The following is a 22,228-nucleotide window of genomic DNA, read 5'->3' as shown; positions in this document are numbered from 1 at the left end:
AGCTGTGTTTTACTGTTATTGAGAATATTTCTTTGTTTTAATGTAGGAACCCAGTCCCTTAGAATCCAATGATGCCGATGGAAAGCAATTTCAGGAACCTGTGGCTGAGTCAAAGAAACCAGGGAAACTAAGGCACCTATGTGTTTGTCCCCCACAAGGCATAATTGCCATAACAATAACAAATGGTATGTAAGAGAAAGGAGACAGGCAGGAATGCTAAAGTAAGAGCAAATATAGCCCTCCCCCTTTAGTTCTCTGTGGATTGCCTGCTTTTTATGGATTGTTCATCTGAACAAAAGAACAGCCCCGCTGGATCAGGCCCAAGGCCTATCTAGTCTGACATCCTGTTTCATACAGTGGCCCACCAGATGCCTCTAGGAAGCCCACAGTCAAGAGCTAAGGGCATTTCCTCTCTCTTGCTGTTGCTCCCCTGCAACTGGTTTTTAGAGGCATCTTGCCTCTTAGGCTGGAGGTGGCCTATAGACTTGATAGACTTGTCCTTCATGAATTTGTCTAAACCCTTCTTAAAGCCATTCATGATGTTGGCTGTCACCACATCTTGAGATAATTCCATAGGTTAATTTAATTATGCATTGTATGAAAAAGTACTTCCTTTTGTCGGTCCTGAATTTCTTGGCAATCAGTTTCATGGGATGACCCCTGGTTCAAGTGTAATGAGAGAGGGAGAAAAATTTCTTTTTATCCACTCTGTCCACACCATGTATAATTGTATAGACCTCTATCATGTCTCCCCTCAGTCCTCTTTTTTTCTAAACTAAAAAGCCCCAGGTGTTGTAGCCTATAATTGTAGGCTGCAGTTGTATAATTCTTGTAGCTTACATTCAGGATGGGTAACTCTTAAAAACAACAAATGTCTATAAACACACATATTATCTTAAGAAATACACTTGATAGTTAAAGAACGTTCTGTTTAGATGTGAAATACTTGCTCAGTGAAAAGCTTTGGGGGGATCCTTAAGATCGGTTCAAACTATTAGTGCCTGACACTGCACAGTTCTCTCACAGCTGTAATACGATTTTGTGTATGTGTGGAGTGGGGTGGGAGTGGGTAGGAGGGAGACTAGTTTGCGACTGCCTTCATGTCATAGTTGTGCTCCATATGGAAAATTTCCATGTTGGAGAGGAGAGAGGCACCCCAGCTCAGTGAAAGAGTACTTGCTCTTGCATGCAGAAGTCCCAGGTTCAGTTCCTGGACTGGCACCTCCAGTTAAAAGGATCTTAGACAGCAGAGCTGGCAAAGACTTCAGCCACTCCCATGTGAAATCATCTCCACCTACTCTGTGACTGCTATTCACCATTGAAGGGAAACTACCATTGGCACCAATAGCAACTCTTAGGGGTGTCCAGTCTCGATTACAATCATGGTGGGCGCCAAGGGTTAACGGTCCTTTCCCCTATCTGGATTCCGCACACCCAACCTAGCCCACCCCACCCCACCCCACCCACATTCAGCAAACAAATCAAAGCACATCAGCTTTAATGACACACTTAACTAAACACAACATGTAGTTTGGCCTGAAGGACAATAAAAAATTCAATCAGCAAAACTCAATAGGATTCAAACCTAAGCAATGAGTGAAATATCTACTAAGCATCCTGCCTCAAAGGCATTTGCTGGGGAAAGTTTTGCTGCTCAAGCAAAATTATGGCACAGCTAAAGTTGATAGTTCTTCTTCCAAGAACAAGACTGCCTTCTGAAGGTTCTCAACCATTTTGTCAACTCAGTCATACCTCTGCTTCAGCAGTGTGTGCATAAATAAATAAATAAATAAATAAAAACAAAGAATATTGCGTGTGTGTATGTATACAGTATGTGTGTTTGTGTGTATACACACACACAATATTCTTTGTTGCATTTATTTATTTATTTATTTATTGGGGGTGGGGTGATGTCTTGTATCTAAAGGGTCTTTCCTCCAGAGGAAGATGCCCTTCCATTGGAGAAACCCTGCCTCTAGAGAAAGGGAACCTTTGGATCCATCCCATTATTTATGACATAGTATAGAAGAGTAAGTGTGAACATTCCCTTATGCTAATAAAACTTTATAACCTAAAATATGACAGACTGCAAAGGCTATTTCCGCTCTGAAATGAGGAACAGTGTGTTGTGGGAAGATATGGTACTTAAATCTCTCTAAACCCCATTCAGATTCTAGGGCAGCAGTCCCATGAGCATTCACACTGGTCTATGGTCTCAGTTGCATGGCATGGGTTGTACATCAGCCAACTTGCAGGTAATCCAGTGGATGGTGCAGATTACCTAGGAACAAGCCTTAGCATTTGGTGAAAGCCATAGATGAAAAAACAGATAAGGAAATTTAAAATGGCACTGAAAAGAATTGGCATTACAAGCACCATTTTTGTTTCTTCCACTAGAGATCACCTTCTATTCTAGATGCTTTATGAATGTATCAACAAAAGCTAAAAAGTATTCTGAGGAACGTTTAAACTCACCTCCCGCCCTCCATTTCTTCCAGTGGCAGCAGTAGCCGTGGTTTGGGCTGTGGTTTGGTCTGTTTCAGGCAAGGAGAGTCTTCCTGGTGGGAACCTCTTTGGACTTTTGTTCCTCTTCTTTTGTTCTTTAATTGGTGGTAATCTTATGCTGCTAATTAAATTACCTGGTCTGCCTCCATTCCCTCGCCTTCTTGGTAAGTATTACATCGTCGATGGCTACTGAAATAAAATGTCCTTAGCTCTTAAACATTTCTTTGCCTTTCCCCTTCTTAAAGAATAAGAATGCCTTGACACAAGCTCTTAACAGCTTCTTTATGACTGATATTTATTTGTTAACTACACAGAGGTGTTTTGCACTTGATCCCTTGAGCAATCCGTAACTGGGATTATAATGTGAGCCAAACAACAAGGGGTACCTCTTAGTGCACCTTAAGTATAAATGGGCTTGGTTCATAAAGCTGCCAATGAAACTGGTGTGGCCTGAACCGGAGCATACGATTGACTTGTTGTGAGCAATATCTTTAGAGTCGTTCATATGACCTTCTTTGCCGGGCTGGTGGGGAAGGCATGAGCACCTTCCCCTAGACCCGGGTTTCTTAACCTTGGGCCCCCAGATGTGGATGGACTACAACTCCTACAATCCCCAGCCACAATGGACATGGCTGGGGATGATGGGAGTTGTAGTCCATCCACATCTGGGGGCCCAAGGTTAAGAAACAGTGCCCTAGACTGTCTTTTCTTTGTGGGCTGCACGGCTTGTGCGCCCACACAATCTGTGCAGCATTCTGAAGGTTGGGAAAACACAGCCCAGCTTTCAGATATCCCTAAATGCACCACACGAGGAGTGCAGTGCATTGAGAGATTCCCCCTCAGCCAGGTGCTCTAAGCACCCAAGTCTGTGTCTGTGTCTATCTCTAAGCAGCCCAAGCAGACACACGACCGGGGATCTGGGTAGAAGGGTGCACCTTCACCCTTTTACCCAGGTAAATGTCTGGGTAAAAAACCCTGGACTACCCAGTGAGGCAGAGCTGGAATTGGCTACAATCCCAATGGTTCACACAAGCAGCCCTACCCCTGTAGGGCTACTCATGTGAACAGCTTCATATGTATCACCACACCTCGAGGCATTAATCCACTACCTGTGCAGGTGAGTAATGCAGGAAACTAAGGTGGGTAGTATGTTCCACAATGAGATAGTTATGGCCATATTCACATTTACAATTACTTTGCACATGACCCATAAAGTTTTTATTTTGTTGTAAACAAAATTTAAAAAAAATTGTTGTAAACCACCAGACACTTGCGTTTTGGGCAGTATACAAATATGTTAAATAAATAAAATAATAAAATCAAGTTAAGCACATTTACTCAAATTCAGACCAAAGTAGAACAAAGGGGAAAATCCATGCTTGCTACAAAGCTAACTCTCCATCCAGGGAGGAACAAAAATTTGCTGACCAAAATTGACTGAAACCAAAAGCACGCACAAATCAACCCCTCTATTTCTGCTGTCCTGTGGGATGAACAGAAACACTTCTTCTGCTCAGCCAGCTTGCCTACCAAGCGGCAGTCATGATTCCATATGCTTGATGGAAAACTTGGGTGTGTTTGCACAGAGTGCAAAGTCCAGCATTGGAGAAGACAGAAATATTGTCAACTTACCCCTGCCATGCCTAAAAATAAAATAAAATGAACAAACAAAAGCTGAGTGTGGCGGTGGTGGTGGGGCGGGGGAAAGAATTGAAAACTTACAGTTTTGCAGGAGGATTGATGCCGCGCCACAGATTCCACCCCCTCACTGGGGCTGGCCTGTTCCTACTACCACTGTTTTAGTTCTCCCAACTCCGCCTGTGTGCCTGCTGCAATTTTTAGAAGCCAGAGGCATGGTCATGCGGTGCGACTCTCAAGTCCTGGCATGGCATAGTATGGTCCTGCCAGCAGGCCAGAGGCAGCGCCGCACTGCATGGCCCACCACTCCTCCGCACCCAACCAGGGAGGGAATTTGGGAGCCCCCAAGGTGGGGGTCCGGACTTCCACCTGGAAGCCCAATGGAAAGGATGCCTCTGTGTAAATTGCATTGATTACATCTACTTAACTCTCATGGAAACTTATGGAATATAAACTTGCTTGATCTTGACTGGACTGGACTGAATAACTCTCACAATCAAATGGAACCCCCCATTTTTCACCCCAATCCAGTATTCCTGCCCACTCCACGTAAAGGAATGTATCAGTACTGAACTGATTCACTGAACTAAAAATAACTCCTGCAATCAGCTTCTATTTGATTGTAGAGTCCATGAGGTAGAATACTCATTATTCTGCTGACATGCTCTTTCTCTCTCTCAAGCTTTTGGGACATATTGAGGCCATGCACACAACCTCTGGCTGCCGCTCCCAAGGACTGCAGAGAAGTCAGGCATTCCCTGGCAGATGAGTGGTGGCCATCTGTGCCTTTGCCGTGCCACACGCTCACATGAGCGGTGGTGTGGCAAATGCTGTAGCCGGGAGTGGAAGAACTTCCCCCTCCCTGCATCCCAGGATGTATTGCGTCCGGCATGGCCACTCCTTCCCCCTGGCTTGCTTCTGGCCTGGCAGGCCAGGGAAAAGCCTTTTAACCCAGCGGCAATTGTTCTTATGATCACTTGCCAAGGTTAAATGAACCTCAGGTTAGTATAACCGCAGGTTTGTTTAACCCCAGCTAAAGGCTAGGGTTAAAAGTTGGATTGGGCAGGAGGGCAGTGCCGGGATTGGGCTCAATCCCGGCGCTGCACACGAGCAGCCCAACCCAGGCTGGGCTGCCCTAGCCTGGGTTCGACTGCTTGTGTGAATAGGCTTCATATGTTGCTTCCCCATTTGCAGGTGGGTGCTCAGCATTCTCTGGCTGTGCTGCAGAGGCAGCGGCAGTGGCAAGATGTGAGTACCCTCAGATCGTCCCACCATATAAGGCAGGGGTGATTCTGACTCCTGACGGCCGGGGATGAGAAAAACAAAGAGTCACAGGATAGCGGGACAAGGAGAGGAAATGAACAGTATGCTCCAGTGGAGAGGACAGGGAGGCCTGTGGGGTGGTACCCATGGTGGCAGGGGGCAGGGGCGTAACTACCATTAGGCAAGGGGAGGCGGCTGCCTGGGGGCCCCCACGCCTCAAGGGGGCCCCCAAAGGCAAGTCAAATGTGAAGTGAGTGTGTGTGTATCAGCGAGGAGCCCATTTTAAAATTTTGTCTCTGGGCCCACTCCAGCCTCGTTACGCCCCTGGCAGGGGGGTCTGAGCTTGCCTCTCCTCACGCCTACATCTGAGGCAGCTGCCTCATCTTGCCCCATGGAAAAGCCACTCCTGGTCTAAACAATCTCACAGGTTTGGGGTGAGAATAAAGGGTAGAGAGAACCATGTATGCTTGTGCTCTTTGGAGGAGAAAGAAAACAATCAGATAAATGGAACTTTCCAGATACTGTTGCCACCTGTGATGGAAAGTCAATAATATTGCCTTTCTTTGTTCCATTTAGGGATGTTGCTTGCTGGATTTCTCATTAGAAACATCCCATTCACCAGTAAGATAGTCCAAATCAACGTGAAATGGGCAGCTGCCCTGAGAAATATGGCCCTCGCCATTATCTTGGCCCTTGCTGGACTTGGCCTTGACCCAAAGGTGCAGTATCAACTGGTCTTTAACAAATACAAAACCGTATGCTACAACTCTTTCAGAAACTGAGGATAATTAAACCCTAGTGAGGCTTGACCAACTTGATCAGAGCTCTACTCAACAGTTCTAAATGTGAAATGTTGCCCATTATGAAGGCCATCAAGAAAACTGGTGCAGTGATTTTTTTCAATAACCGCATAGAAGCAAAGTGAAAACTACAACTAAGAGTAATGTCCTGTATTCCAGAACCATTCCCTATCTCATATATCCCTTAGATAATATCCTGGTCTTAATTTCCCATCCCACTCCTCTCTAAACACTGGAAACATTTGCTGAATACAGGGAATGAGAGGAATATATGTAGAAGTCAAACCAGCTTCCTTTGGATTCAGACACTGTCCATAAATGTTGCAGTCTTAGTTAAGCATGAAAACAGGCGCAACATTTTTTAAAAGGATGGAGTGCTGTGAAAGCATCCCTACCTCATTCAGTACAATTGTATCATTTTTTCTTCTGAGTCAAGTTCTGAAAAACCTGTTCTGCACATTTCCACCATATGTTTGAAATGGACAAATGATAGCTGTGGAAGGTGTCTATTGGCTAGCACCAATGATATCACAAACACATACCTTAATCTCTGAAGCAACTTTACCACTGTTTTTTTCTTTCTCCAAATGTTTGTGGGGGCTATTTTTGGTAGAAAATGAGCATATAAGAAAATGTATTGTTACAGCTGCTGGCCAGCCATTCCTTTGTTTGGTAGGTTCATAGTCCATGATAGTCAGTTAATGTTTTATTAATGAGAGCTAATGGTGAAAAGATAGTTTCCTGATATGGGGATTTCCTTTGAAAGAGATACCCATCAGAGTTGGGAGCAAGTGATGCTGTCTAGCTGAAGGGAGGGGGCAGAAGTGTGTGGGAGAAACAGGAGTTCACAGTTTGGAAGAGAGAGAACTGTTTCTAGCTTGAGTTTCTAGCTTGAGTTAGATGCAACTGGAGGTTCAGTATGGAAGTCTGCCCAAGTTATGCACGTATGCATGAGTGCGTCTCATTTTATGCAAAAGATACAAAGGATCTTCAGCCTTATAGGAATGCCTGTTGTTTGTCTCCACTTATGCTCGCTTGTAAATAGAGCAAATATTACCAAAACACTGCTAAGGCTCCAGTGAAGTCATTAGAAGAGAACTAAGCCTGTTAGCAAAGCCTGTGGAACTCTATACTGCTGAGGGAAGCAGTGTTCTCTCTGTGTTTTCATCTGTGTGCGGAATGAATTGTTCTGGGCAGCAATATCAAGGCAGTGTGTGAGCAGGGATATTCAGAGTGGGACCTTCCTGATTCAATCTGAATGGGATCTAAAATTAACTGAGTGGACATCAGAAAGCCTGTGCATGTGCGCATGCCTTAGAGCAGGGATTCTCAACGTGTGGGTCCCCAGATGTAATTGGACTTCAACTCCCATAATTCCCTATGGGAGTTGAAGTCCAATAACATCTGGGGACCCACACGTTGAGAAACCCTGCCTTAGAGGAAACACTCAAAGGCTTGGGGAAGTGGGGCGTGGGGAAGTGGGCAGAGTATAGCAATATGTACACATGAAGCTGGAGAGAGGAGGGGGGCACCTAATGCATGAGGGTAGGGGCAAGTCTTACTGCTGATCCAGTAAGCGATTTGCTGGAATGTGTTTGTCTGGAATGTAAGCTGAGAAGCTGAGCTCACACTGCAGAGAAAGACTAAAAATCTTACATCTGTCTTCACCCTAAACAGCTGGAACCAGCTCTGATTCTCTATTAATCCTGCCTAATAATACTACTATATAGTAGAAGCTGTGTCCAACAGAGCATATCTCAAAGGGTTTTGTTTCTGACGGACACGAACATTCTTCTGAATTGTCAATGTGTTTTATCTTTCAGGCTCTGAATAAGTTAAAAGCTGTCTGCTTCAGATTGAGCTTGGGGCCCTGCATCATTGAATCCTGTGCGGCAGCTGTCCTATCTCACTTTCTCTTGAAACTTCCATGGGAATGGGCGTTTATGTTAGGGTAAGGGGCAACTCGGGATTATCCTGCTTGCAAACAATATGTTTCTTCTAGTAATGCTTCCATCCTAATCTTAAACACAGAAGGCAACATCCAGAGTCCTGTATATTTAGGGCCTTCCTGTTTACTTGTTTGGGTTCTTTGAGTGTTGATAATATAATAATGGGAAGGATAACTAGTTTGCTGTAGTGTAACTAGAACCTCATATTGGTTTGCATTCTCCAACCAATGTGATTGACAGTGCTTGGAATGCTGCATAGTGGATTGATTCGGAAATGGCAGTTATGAGAATCAAAATGCAGAAAAGATAACACACTTTTTTCTTTCTTTTTATAATTTGGAGAGCAAGATTGTGACTGTGGGGAGAGGAGGAGGAAAGAAGTGTCTTTCCACAAATGCACTCTTAATTATTGGGCAGTATCCAGACTAAGTACTGACTTAGTCCCATTAACATTTATGGGAGTTAAGTTAGTCTTGACTAACTTGTTTCATTGATTGAAAGGTGCTGGGTCAGGATTAATTAGTCTGGATGCTGTTCTTTTTTTATTTTTATGTTTACAAAGGGCTGATATTGTCTACTTTCAGATTTGTTTTAGGTGCTGTGTCTCCTGCCATTGTTGTTCTTTCAATGCTAAGCTTAAAAGTGAGAGGATATGGTGTTGACAAAGGCATCCCAACCTTGCTAATAGCTGCTGCCAGTTTGGATGATATCGTGGCCATCACAGGCTTCAACACCTTCTTAGCCATGGGCTTCTCCCAAGGTACGGTACATGATTATTTAGCAAAGCACTAAGGAAGCTACCACACCAGTTACAGATTGCAGAGTTTAGTTGTTGCAGCTATTTCAGTAACACACATGGAGATCACTGTAGAGTCCAAACTAAATTGATCTATTGGTGAAGTACATTTGAGATAGGAAAGACCTATTCTATCTATCAGCTACATAATGACTAGGTAGGGAGAGAGAGAGAGATGTTTCCATCTTCTCTCTAGGTGGAAACGAAGAGGACTGACTCACTACAGGAAGTACTTGAGGAGTCAAAGCAGGGGTCCTAGAGTAGAGGCAAGCAGGGACAGGTAAAGAGAGGGCCAGTCTACCGGGAATATGGCTGTGCTGTGCCGTGCCCATAGAAGGGTAATTCCTAACCCATGGAATGCGAGCTCATGAGTATAGCCAGCCCATTTACCCACCAGTGAACCCAAGGGGTAAAGGTAAGGTCAAGGAAAAGAACTGTTGTTCTCTGCAGCAGGTGACACTTTCTTGAGCCCATTCACACTAAGTCTTGTGCAAATACCTTTCCATACTGCATTTTTTCTTTGTGATGCACTGGCATTTAAAGATTGGTTGATCTCCAGGAAGGCTGATACTGTCTTGGAAGAGGGGCTTGGACCTGAAGACCTTTTGTTTCTAGTCCTACCCATTTTCTGCCACCTCACCTTTTGCCACACGAGTCAATATTTTGGACTATTCTTATAAAGTGCGAGCACAGCTATTATATTACAAGCAGTTTGAACCTTTTTTCCTCTGCTGTGTTTGGACAGGCTCCACAATGTACTCTCTCCTCCAAGGTCTGATGGAAGTTGGACTTGGTATAGCAGCTGGTGGCTTTCTAGGGATTTTTATTTGTTACTTTCCAAGTAAGGATCAGGTAAAAAAAAAAAAAAAGCTGTTGAAAAGTGGAATGGAAGAGAAGTGTTAAAACTACCCATGATCTGATTTGTAATAGTCAAGACTGCTTGACTTTTAGAGTAGACTGCTTCCCCCTAAGCTCTTTCTCTCCCTTTTTTCACTCATGGTGACAGTGTCAGATCAATGGCTTGGGCCCCCAGGTACCTTAGGGGCCACCTGCTCCCAGCTGCATCTAACCACCTGACTAAATCGGCTGGGAGGGCTTTGCTCCACATAGTAACACCTGCTGAGGCCTGTTTGTCGAGTACACGGGACAGGGCCTTCTCAGTTATTGCCCCCAGGCTGTGGAACTTGCTCATGGATGAGATCTGTATGGCTCGCTCTCAGGCTTTTGGCCAATGTGCTGTCCCTGTTCTTTTTAAATTTTTGGCTACATTTTGTTCTGCGTTCATGTTTTTAATTGAGTTTTATTGTTTTATCTTGTTGTTAACTGCCCTGAGGTCTTAGGATGAAGGGCAATATAAACATATAAATCAAAAATTACAGTCCAGTATTTTGTTTGTGGTCTTCCCATATTTTTGGCAAGACTCATTTCTGTGATTTTATTTTCCTTTCTTTTGTGTGTGTGTGTGGAGGGGGGCAATAAAACACAACTGCAGCATCAGCCTGTCCAATGTGTAAAGGTAAAATCCTGTTGAAGCTTTCCAGGGTTCATGTGCTTAAAGTTGTTAAAGACTTTGGAATGTGCTTCCCGCTGACATAAAACTCTCCCCATCCCTAGTGGTTTTTAAAAGGGCTCTGAAGACTCATCTTTTTAACCAGGCCCTTTAACCTTTTAACTTTTAAAATTTCAAATACTGTAAATTGTTTTTGTTTTTAGGCTGCTTTTTGGCGTTGTAATTGATTTTAATGTTTCGTGTTTTTGTATTGTTTTATTATTGTGAACCGCCCCGAGACTTTGGTTTGGGGCAGTATAGAAATGTATGTAATAAATAAATAAATAAATAAATAATCTGCTGTTTGCAAGCCATGGCTATTTTATTGTTTCTTGTTGCATGAGTTTGAGGATTAGTGATGAATTGTCCAGGAGTGTCTGTTTTTGTTCCTGAAGGATTGGGTTTTAAATACTTTTTTCCTCCATTATTCCTTTATTTTCATTTTTAAATAGTGAAATAGTGCTATTTCACTTTTAAAAAGTGAAAAGAAAGCAAATAATGCAATAATTTGCAATATTTTAAATGGGGCCTTCCCACTTTGCACTCTTCCACTACACTAGATCATTTCTAATGTATTGGTATAATAAAGTTCCTCATGCATAAAAGGTTGCTAATGGACATGGGAAAATGCTGTGTTTGACCTCAAAAATTTTTAATGTCAGCATCTGATTTAACACATTCCTTTCATAGGCCTTTCCTTTCCTGATTTAACACATTCCTTTCATAGTTTAAGACTGAAATTCTTGGAAACAAATCCAACTGAATTATTGAGGCTTACTTCTGCATCATTATGGTGAGGGCTGCAGATATGTAGATAAATAAGATTAGGATTGAGCTTCAAGTCTGCAAGTGCTTAAAATTTGGACTCAATGGACTCAATGTTACCTTGACACCATGAGTCCATCAATTTGGGGCAGCTTCCTAGTAACATTGTAGTAGGTTTTCTTTTCTTCAAACAAATTTAAATGTAAAGAAATGTTTTAATATTCCTTTCCTTTTTCTTCCCTGATCCCAGGCATTTCTTGTATGGAAGAGAGCATTCTTTGTAATAGGTCTATCTATGGGTGCTGTTTTGGGCAGCAAATATTTTGGTTTCCCTGGATCTGGGGGGCTATGCACAGTTGTCTTGGCCTTTCTGGCTGGGATGGCATGGTCTGAAGAGAAGGTGAGCAATTAGCATACAGCAGAGAAATCATGGAATTTTTTAAAAATGTGAGAAATAAACTAGATTGACTGCTTTACAGCAGCACCGGTCATTCGTAAGTTCTCAGACTCAATTGCCCTGATTTGTCAAGGGAGGTCCTTGTACAGGAGAAGGTTCAGCATCTGCATTTTGACATTCATTCAAGCTCCACTGAACTGACTGGTTGCATCTTTTGAGCTTGATGAAGAGATGAAAAAATCCCCACTGTGACTGCTATTTGTGCCTGTGACTAGAGTTGGAATGAGTTCCAGTGAATAGAGTTTGACAGTTTACGGGAATTTATACAAATGGAAAATCAGGCTGTAGAATGTCCTAAGTAAAATAAAAGTTGGACAAATAATTATATACTGGGACAACCTACTGAAATTCACTTTAAAAAAAAAAAGCAACCTAGTTTCAGCTCAGCCAGTACATGCAATGGTGTTATAAAGTTTTCTAATTGGTGTACTTTAATCCATGTTCTTGTAATTCTTCTAGCCTTGAAATTTCTCAAGGGTATGATGCACTCTTGTAAATAATGATCAAATGAAGCATCTAGAGTTGAAGCAAGTTAATTATTCAATTTGGACTAACTACCTTTCAAAATCCACATGTAACATCATGAAAGGATGTGCTACTATGTCACATGTGCCACATCAAAACACTTCTTGTAATGCTCCACTCTTTGTCCTGCAGAGGGAGGTAGAAGAAATTGTTACAATGGCCTGGCAGGTTTTCCAACCCTTTCTTTTTGGTTTAATTGGAGCTGAAGTATCAATTGTCACTGTTGGAGCTAGAACGGTTGGTAAGTCTTGTTTAGAAGAGCAGTAGCATTGAATGATGTGATAGCTCGCTTCCCTTTGGCATAAGCTAATGGACTGGCTCATCCAACACTGAAAATACTTGTAGTTCCTGAAGCAAAAGCAAAGTTAATGTTAAAGATATCGGTTAAGATCATACAACTTTGTCTTGGTGTAAGGTTCTTAGTGTATGTGGTAGGCTTCAGAAGGAGGTTTAAGCAATTGTTAGAGAGGGCACACGCGATTACTTGGCACTATGATACCCTAGTCTTATATTTTTGTTTGTCTTGAGTGGATCGGAGGGATTACCTGTGAGAAAGATATGTGAATTTTGGGTAATATTTTAACTATTATGAACAAACATACCCACTTTGAGTTCCTGTTTTAAAGCACAAAGGAGGTATATAAATTTTAAAATAAGTATGAATAACTAAATTAGTGTATTATTCCATCAACAGATAGCTTATATCAATGAGGATGTGGATTGCAAAAAGACGTGCAATCGTAATTAATTAGTTTCAAGCTGCACTTAAAAGAACCATTTATATTCTGCTCTTCCTCCAAGGATCCTACATTTATATTCCGTTCTTCCTCCAAGGAGCCCTAGAGCAGTGTACATGGTTATGTTTATCCTCACAGCAACCCTGTGAGGTAGGTTAGGCTGAGGGTTAAATGACTGGCCCAGTCACCCAGCAAGTATCATGGCTAAATGGGGATTTGAACTCGGGTCTCCCTGCTCCTAGTCCAGCACTCCAATCACTGCACTACAGCACTGTCCCCTAACCTTGCTCCATCGGATTTTTTTTTTAATCACTTGTTCCATCTCAATATTTGTTTACTGTCACTGTTTACCAGGACCATGGTCACTTGCCTGACAAATGATCCATGCTTTTGATGGAACCTACTAATGAAGATCAGGGTGGGTTTGGTTTGGTTTGGTTTTTTTAAAGGGATAATCAAGTATATTTCTCTACTGCAGGGCTCTGTCTGGGCACAGTGGGTTTGTCTTTAATTATACGCATTACTGTCACATTCCTGTTGGTGACTCACACTGGCTTTAATTTCAAGGAGAAAGTATTTGTTGCACTGGCATGGATCCCCAAAGCAACTGTCCAGGTAGAGTATACCCTTTGTAGCAAACCTGTGATTTGGCAAAAAAGCGAATTAGCTGTTGTTAGTGGGAAGGACATTATTTTGATCCTTGCAAGCTACTTGAAAAATAATTACCTTACACTCCACTCATCTGTTCCTGGATCTGAAGCATCTTCCATCTTCTTCTAGGACCTTCTCACTGACGACTGTCACTCCTGACTAAGTAGCAGAAGTACTGACTAATCTTCTAATCATGACTAGAAGGCCAAGACCGTATCTGGGGCTCATAAACTTCTTCCCCTCCTTCCTATACAAACCTTCACCTCCCTTTGTGTTGCCCTTTTACCATGGTCAGCACAAACTGGGTTCCTTCATATGTTTGCAAACCCACTTTAAAGCCTGGTTTCAAAGTCCAATTCTGAAGATAATCCTGGTTAGTATTAACCATGGTTAGCACCAATACAGAGGTAATTCTGCGCAGTGGTTAAAGCAGACTGTGGATGGGTGAGGGAATTCACACAGGTGGGAGAAGATGGGAATGTGTGAGCCAGTGACATGCTCCTGATCTCTTAACCATGGTTAGGAGATTACATTTGCACTAGGCTGGTTAGTGGAGCATAGGCAGCCACTTTCTTAAAAATTAGAAAGCATGGTCTTCCTCATCATAGAATGTTAGCGTTAGAAGAGACCTTCAAGTTTTCTAGTCCAACCCCATTCTCAGTGCAAAAAAGTGCCTTCCCAGAAGCAGCAGGAAAGTGCAAGTCTGAAAATCCTGACTGTGGCCAGGAATAAGACCAGCTCTCTATCAGACCATACTGACTGTTAAAAGATTCATCAGTTTATGTAGCTAGGTTCACTAAGAGAGCTAAGCCAGCTCTCCCTGCAGACGATCAGCAAGCCTTGCCTGGGCAGCCACATCGGCCGCCCACACGACTGCCAGCTCTGTCACGGAGCCGGCGGGGGCTTGGGAGTTCGGGGGCTGCAGGGCCCCGTAAGTTTTTTAGCCTCCCGGTCGGGTGTGTGTGTGTCTCCTCATGAGTTGCCGTAGTGCGGCAGCACATGATACGTTAACCCTGGTTAGCAGAGCGCTTGCTCCACTAACCTGGGCTAAGGGGAGGGCTTCTCAAGCAGGTTAGCCACTTGTAAACCACCGGGCTTGCCTGCAAGCCCGGTGGTTTACATGAGCAGCAAAAATGAACTCAGAGGTATTAAAAGCTCAGTCTGTCCCTGACTGTTGTTGGGTCAGTGTATGCCATAGATCTGTTCATGGTGCTGTCCTGACCAACCCTGCTTTGCCTTATTTATTAGCTGCAAGACCTCATGGGCTCTGCACTGGCCACTGAGCCCCACTGAAATTATTAAGCCGTGTAACTGAAACACTGGCCACATTTCAGATGTTCCTATGGGGGAAGTCAAAGTGATAGGACAGGGTTGAGACTAGGGACAAGATTCATCGCTAGGTTCAGAGGCTGATTCTTCCATTTATTAAGTTACAAACAACCAAACCCAAAACATTTTAATAAGAGCAGTTGCTTTAGTTAAACTATCATCACTGTAACAATGTTATCTAGAAAGATCAATGTCACACCCATTTTAAGCAAAGGGATTCCTACCTTTGGCGTGCAAAGGCTCACTTAATTTATCTATAACAATAGTTGCACTTCATGTGTAGAAGCTGTGAGCTGGCCAGATAAAAAGTGGTCCTGAGGAATAAAGATATCATGTCTGAAATCTAATTGGGAAGAGAATAAATTTTTTCCTTCCACCACCTACTGTGGATGAATAGCTACTGTGGAGATGCTCCCAAGCATCAGAATATTAATTTGGGGCACAATCCAGGCAAAATTGTGCAGATTTAGGTGCCATGGGAGAGTTAAAATAATAGATAGATCTCGCCCATTGAAATAAATGCATGTTAACTGCAGCTAGTTTGTGTGTGTATCTATCTGTCTGTCTGTCTGTCTAGCTATCTCTCCTTCCCTCCATCTTACAAAGAATCCAAAGCAATTATAGTAGTACTTAAGGTGATTGGGACAGCTTTTGTTGATGAGATTGTTGGTGGTTTTCCCATTTTAGCACTTGGTGGTAAAATATGGCCAACAGAGTTTAGGGAAAGCTAAAAAGATTCATTTAGCTAGACTTTATTAGGCCTCATATATATACAAATGCCCACTGAATCTCCTGTCACACACAGCGAATACACTGTATTGCAAAGGACAAGAAGGCCTGATGAACATATTCTATATAAAAAGTTTTAATTGGCACTCTAAAAGCTTAAGGCATGTAAAGGTAAATTGGCGACCACAGAGCCCTGTGGTTTTCTTCGGTAGCCCAGAGCGGTTTGCAGCTCAGCAACTAATTTCTATTTGCCTGTGAGCCAGTTTGAACCCCAGGGCTTGACTATCCCTACTAGGTGAAAATGGTTAGCTTGAATTGGACTCAAAATGGTGTTTAAGAGGACAGATCATGGGGCACATTAGAATAATGTATTCCCGTGATCTACACCAATTGAGAGGTGAATAGCTATGTTCTGTACCCATTGTGTAATCAGGCTTCAGCAAGGGATGAGCTGTTGGCCTTGCAAACCCCTACATCAGCTCTAAACAATGGCTTTGGTGGAGCCTGCTGGTTGCCACAAGGTTGATATTGAGGCTGTGGAAATCTCCCAATCCCCCTCGGTGCGAGGATTGGGTACAGGACCTGCTTAAGCTTGCGGCACATGAAAAATGGGCCCTCTTAAAAGTAAATAAATTGGATAAATGGTCTGAAATTGGGGATAACTTTCTTAATCTTTTCTTAGAATAAGAATCCTTCTGACCTATCCACATCTTCTAGTGCAATGGTGATTCTCCCTTCTTCTCTTCCTTTTTTCTTCTGTTTTTCTTTCTTTCTTTCTTTCCCCTTCCTCTTCTTTCTTGGGGGGGGGGTATGGGGGCGGGGTAGAGGGCAATTTGGGCATGTTGTTGCAAAATATAAAATGTTATAAAATGTTTTAAAACATTAAAAAAATTTAAACCCTGCATGTGACAAGGACTTGCACTTAAATGCCCCCTCCCATCCTCTACACACCACAATGGGAGTCCCTCAACTGGCCACTTAGGATTCTTTTAATCAATTTTCTAAACCATATTACTTTTCCTTTCTTGCAGGCTGCAGTTGGTTCTCTTGCCTTAGATACTGCACGAATCATAAAAAATAAAAAATTTGAAGAATATGGCCTGGATATCTTGACAGTAGCTTTCATGGCAATCCTCACCACAGCTCCAACTGGAGCTCTGATAATAGGCCTGGCGGGACCCAAACTTCTCCATCAGACCGATAAAGGCAGTGAACAAGAGAATGGAAAACAAATTAAAATACACTCGCCAATATAGAGAAGTATAAGTGAATGGCCAAAGACAGCCTAGTATTTATTCCAGGCTGTCTATGAATCATTGTGTCCTGTACTAGTCTGAAGAAGCCTGACGGTCTATAGATTGCATTGGCGATACTGCTAAAACAGCAGCCCAAATACTGATCGAAAAATATTATTATATGAAACCAGCATCAAGGATTTCTCTCCATCTGTGGCTTAGAGGTTTTGGAGGAAAGCATTCACAAGCAAGATTTGTAATTTGGTCACTGGAATATATCAGTGGTCTGATTTGGAAATACGAGTGCTAACAGGAAAGGAGGAAGCATTCCAGATCGGGAGTTTACAAGGAGGTCTTGAAGCAAGAAGAAAGGCAAGACCAGTACTAGATAAACAACTAAGAAGGTGATCATGGATTTTGGAACAGATATGAAAATCAACTTCCTGATTTTCAGTAGATACGGATAGTATATGCCCAGTCTTTGGAACTACCATAAACTGTGTGAAGAGACTGATGCTTTGTTTCCCTTCTTGCGTCTTTAAAACAAAAATACCCCCCAAAACCCAGGCAAGTGCTGTAATGGTGGAATAAATATAGATCTCATACATGGAGCTGACAAAGCTCAAAACTGATCTTCTAATCCTGTGTATCAGATATGCATTGAAATGTGACATTGCAAATTTGTCTTATTCCCAATTTCCTACATACATTATACAAACACAAACAGTGAAAGTTGCATTGAAGCCATCTGCAACAATATATCTCACCTTTATAATGGTATCTTTGATCCCAAAGGACTAATGATTGATCCCGATCATAGTGAAGAACTGATGTTTTAGTTTCTTAAGTTTGTAGGTGCAGACATGAGAAAAATGAGGGCAAGGGAAACTTCTGTGTCTCAAGCAACACATCTTAGTAAAACTCCAGTCAAGAGCCACACTTAGACCTTATAATTCTGCCTTCTTCACCACAGTTGTGATAAAGTGCTGTTTTAAGAATTTGTAGTTTCATATCTGCAAAAAATATTTTCCATACTCCAAAGCTGAGCATTTAATGGATAAAAGAAAAGTGGTATCAGGCATTGTATAGAAACAAATTCACATTTTCTATGCTTTCCCAGCCCACTGTGCCCCAGTAGATATGAAATCTGCTGTTTAATGGCAAGTAGTTGCCATTCCCCTCAGAACCATTAGAAATTGTAGCTATTAGAACATTTCCCTCATCCCTGCTCTTTAATTCTTTTCCCCTAATAGCAATACCTGCTAATGTTGCTGTCATAGGTGCGACACAGATCTACTTAGATACCAGCTCTTAAGGAATACAGAGAACAAATGCTAAAAATGTGCATTTTGTATTCTTTTCAGAAATATTTCACCAGGGGGAGCAAAAGGCTCAGATATAGTTTATTTTCCTCCATTTTGGTTACAATGGATGTATTAGTCTTTCCAGACCTAGTCTTTATTCAGACCACATTTCCACAATTCTTTAAGGATGCTCTTGTAGATTCTTTTTCTCTTAAGTGGAGACAGACCTTTAGAAACCATCTTCATACATCAAGGCCAAAATCAACCTTCCTGCAACTTCAACCCTCCTGAGGTGTGAAAGTGCAATAGAATCCGACTGCTGTCTCCTGCTGAGGGTTCAGTTGTCAGTCAACAGAAGTGCACCATGTTACTGCAGCAGGCTGTGCTAGCTCAGTCCTTGAACTACCTCCCAGGTAAGGATTCTGTAAAAGGTGAAGTTGCATTCATTTGCTTTATTTATTATTAGCTCCCCGCCCCCCATAATTCTATGAACTGAATTTCATTTCCCAGATAACCAGTACCAGTAAATCAATTGTATTTTCCTCTTGTTTTATTTCTAGTTCATGACAAATTTGATATTGAAAATATATAGAGAGAAATAAATGAAAATGTTTTTATAAAAGATGCAAAGTGGTGTATTATGTCCAACTGCATCATGTGCAAAATTATTATTTATAATTTAGAGTGCCAAAGTGCCTTATTGTCGGCTGTGGAACCACAAGTGTTTCCAAATTACATGAAACATTCACAGGTAAAAGATTGTATGTACTGAATGAACATATGTGCAGAACATGGCTTAGGTACTATGTACAGAAAAGCAAAACATTAGATATTGCATGGGAACGCCACACAGCTATTGGCCCAGAACTGAGCAGAGTCTCAGGAGTGTCCATACACCGAACACCCAGATCTCAAGGTGGTATATTAGCTAGATCAACTTTTACTTAAAATTTGGGTACAAGCTTTCAAGTCATCCTGACCCTTTTCCAGGCTAGGTGTTTTGTGGAAAGTTGTTGCAGATCAGGTAGTGGCCTACATCGAGTTATGCAATGTGCTTTTCAGTCCAAAAATGGTGGACTGAAGTTGAGACATTTCTGAAAGAGCAGGTGTGCAGTCTGGGAGTCCTTTTGAGCTCGGCTGTCAGATGAGTTGTGGCCAGGAGCCCCTTTGTGCAGCTTAGGCTTGTACACTAGCTTGTGACTCTTCCTGGAGAAAGCAGATCTTGCCACCATCACCCATGGTCTTGTCATATCCTGGTTAGACTACTGTAGCCTTCTGTGTAGGGCTGCTTTTAAGGAGCGCTTGGAAACTGCAGCTGGTATAAAACGTTGTAACCAGGATACTGGAGGCTTCTCAAGTGGAACATGCCACTCCTTTGTTGTATGAGTTGTATTGGCTCCCCGTTTGTTTCCCATATGTTTGCAATTCTGAGTTATTACCTGTAAAAGTCTAAACGGCTTGGGCACTAAATATTCAAAGGACCACCTGTTCCGACATGATTCTGCTTGTGCAAAAGCCACTGGCAAGGATGCTCTGCTAGGATGAATAGGGACAGTTCTCCCCCTGCTAAATAGAAGAGAGCTCCCCTAGAGGACATGGCCTTCTGTATGGGAGCCTCTAGAACTCCCTCTCTCAGTTGGTTGGTTCTGCTCCTGGCCTTCGGGCAGCTCAAGCAAACAGACTTGCTCAGCTGTGCCTTTCGATTAAATTGGGTATGGAGTGCTCTCGCTCTCTCCCCCTTTCATTTTTACTCTGTTCTTTTAACTAATTTTGATTGTGCATCATGATTGTATTGTATGGACATTGTCAGCTGTTTAGAGGCCAACACTCCTGCAGAAAGTATTACTCTTGTATTGTTGTGCTAGTGCAAACAACTCTGTGCACCATCATAGCTGTGCTTATGTGTAGGAGAAAGGTGATTTAACATGATGTGCAAGTGCTCTGTTGCTCCATGAGCCTGAAATGAGACTGGGCTTATATATGGCAGCTTCCTATCTCCAGACAATTATGTATTTATTTATTTTAATACATTTATTTATAGCAGCAATAGAGTATAATGTTTATCTTCTGTGAAACCTTTAACCCTTGCCTGCAATATGGGGTCCCCTTTTTCTATTTAACTATAAAAGTCCCAGAATTTTTCTTTCTCTGTCACCTTCACCTAAAAAAATGCACCAGTTGTGACGCAATACAACTTCTGGCATGATCCTCATTAAGTCAGTCCATAACCCAGTTTTGAGTCATGATCCACCAGCTAAAGAGAGATGGTTTATGTAAAATTCCTAAAGGTCTGAGGCCATAGAAATATGTTGTCAAGTACTAAAAATAAATAAATAAAAGCAATAGATTGGCTTAATGATGAGCCAGATCTCTCTCTCTTCCACATACACCCTTTAAAATCATTCAGTTGCTCATCATAACACCTTTTGTAATGCCTGTGTATAAAAATATCAGTCCCAACAAGAGAGAGACATGCATGTGGCTGATGCACATACAAATGCATACATCTGGTTCCTTTTAACTTAATGAAGGCATCTGATGCAGACAGGGATGCATATTCCCTATGTGGATCCACTAGCCATAGACAAACAGTACAACTAGAACTACATTAGGGCCATTGTTTGTATATACAATGAGCAAGCATTGCAAAATTAAAATCCTATCCAACAAAGTTTGGATACAACACCAAGTCAGCAACCTGTCCAAGCATATAAGATACCAAAGGATCAGGCTAGGTGTGTGTAGGTGACATGCTAGAAATCCTCTTAAACTGAAATCTGAGCCTGCACCTCAGGCTGGCAGCACTTCATCCTTAGGAAAGGAAAAGTCTGTTCTGGCTTTCTTCAGATCAGATTTCAAAAATAGCACTGCTGGAGGACACGAAGCTCCTTCATTCTGATGGTGAGGACACAAATTATATGCAAAGTCCAAATACAATGTGCATCTGCTCTACTTGCTTATGGAAGGCCCAAATACTGTGAATTTTGATTGATGCGCTTGGAATTATATTGTCAAATAATGATAAAAATTTGAAAGCTAACGCCCAACCAGTTGGGATTTTAGGAAAGGTGAGCAAGTTCAATACCCAGGTTTGATCCTCATTTGCAAGCAAACTATTGTTTATGTAAAACATTATTTGTTGGGTTCAGACAAAATGACAAAGTATAGTATGTTGCAAACCACAACCAGAAGCTTCTATTCTCCTCTCATCACACGTGGAGGAAGGAGCATGCAAGCATGAGCATGCAACCATGATTTGGAACCACAACATCTGAATGCAGTCCATGGTTTGATATCCCAGTTTGTTGGAATTGCTTAAACCAGACTTGCCTGGTGTGGACACTATGGAAAACATTGATCTAACAAATCAGGAAGTTTATGTTTAGCTGGGAGTGCAGAGAGAGAGGACAATTGAGCACATGAGCTCATCACAATCCAACACTATGATTTGTTGGATCATGTGAACTGGGGCTAGTTCACAAACAACTCTTTCACCTGGTAGAAGTGAAGTAACAGAGCAAGTTGTTTCAGTAGAAACCTGGGTTTTATCTGCAGTGGGAATGTTTGGGGAAAAGGAACTGGGGCAAGTCTTTGGCATTTGCTTTAATGACATACTGGCAAAAGACACTTTAATCAGAGCCCTGAGCCCCCAGGGGACAAAAACCACTTGAGATTTAGCTGAGTCAAGAGTCTCTTCCTATCATTAATACTGGTCTGACTATCATTAATAGGGCACTGAATGTTTTCCATACCATAAGAAGGGAAGCAATCAAATACTGTCAGTAGAATTCAGATTGTGACTTGTCTAATATTGTAAAGCTTATGGATGGAGTTTGGGACTAGTTGGGTATATGCTGGTACATATAGGAAGGAATTAAATTACAGACCCAAGGAGATCAGAATATGATGGGAAGTGTACACAAAAATGAGACGCTGGGCGAAGAGGTCCAGAGGGTACATAAGTAGAATGATATAAATTTAAATTCATTGTTGTCC

The 22,228-nt window shown here is 42.2% G+C and overlaps 1 protein-coding gene across 11 annotated transcripts in view; it reads left to right on the top strand.

Moving 5' to 3' along the window:
• LOC128327415 (sodium/hydrogen exchanger 9B2-like) overlaps window positions 1-22,228 on the top strand; it is a 77,946-nt gene that overhangs the window by 12,892 nt on the left and 42,826 nt on the right. For 10 of the 11 annotated variants that reach the window (XR_008308611.1, XR_008308614.1, XR_008308613.1 and 7 more), the window contains 10 exons: window positions 47-185; window positions 2,499-2,669; window positions 5,983-6,125; window positions 8,030-8,157; window positions 8,740-8,915; window positions 9,697-9,803; window positions 11,516-11,665; window positions 12,380-12,488; window positions 13,463-13,599; window positions 16,725-18,645. Coding sequence is in view for 1 of the 11 variants with exons in the window: in XM_053256216.1 (XP_053112191.1) it covers window positions 47-185; window positions 2,499-2,669; window positions 5,983-6,125; window positions 8,030-8,157; window positions 8,740-8,915; window positions 9,697-9,803; window positions 11,516-11,665; window positions 12,380-12,488; window positions 13,463-13,599; window positions 16,725-16,949 (1,485 nt within the window). In the remaining 10 variants the exon portion in view is untranslated. Of the gene's footprint in view, window positions 1-46; window positions 186-2,498; window positions 2,670-5,982; window positions 6,126-8,029; window positions 8,158-8,739; window positions 8,916-9,696; window positions 9,804-11,515; window positions 11,666-12,379; window positions 12,489-13,462; window positions 13,600-16,724; window positions 18,855-22,228 lie in introns of those variants that run through there. The other variant, XM_053256216.1, reaches the window with a different exon arrangement.

The sequence above is a fragment of the Hemicordylus capensis genome, chromosome 5 (assembly GCF_027244095.1).
Source record: "Hemicordylus capensis ecotype Gifberg chromosome 5, rHemCap1.1.pri, whole genome shotgun sequence".
In the NCBI taxonomy this organism is placed as follows: Eukaryota; Metazoa; Chordata; class Lepidosauria; order Squamata; family Cordylidae; genus Hemicordylus; species Hemicordylus capensis.
This window is presented reverse-complemented; position numbering and strand designations above follow the sequence as displayed.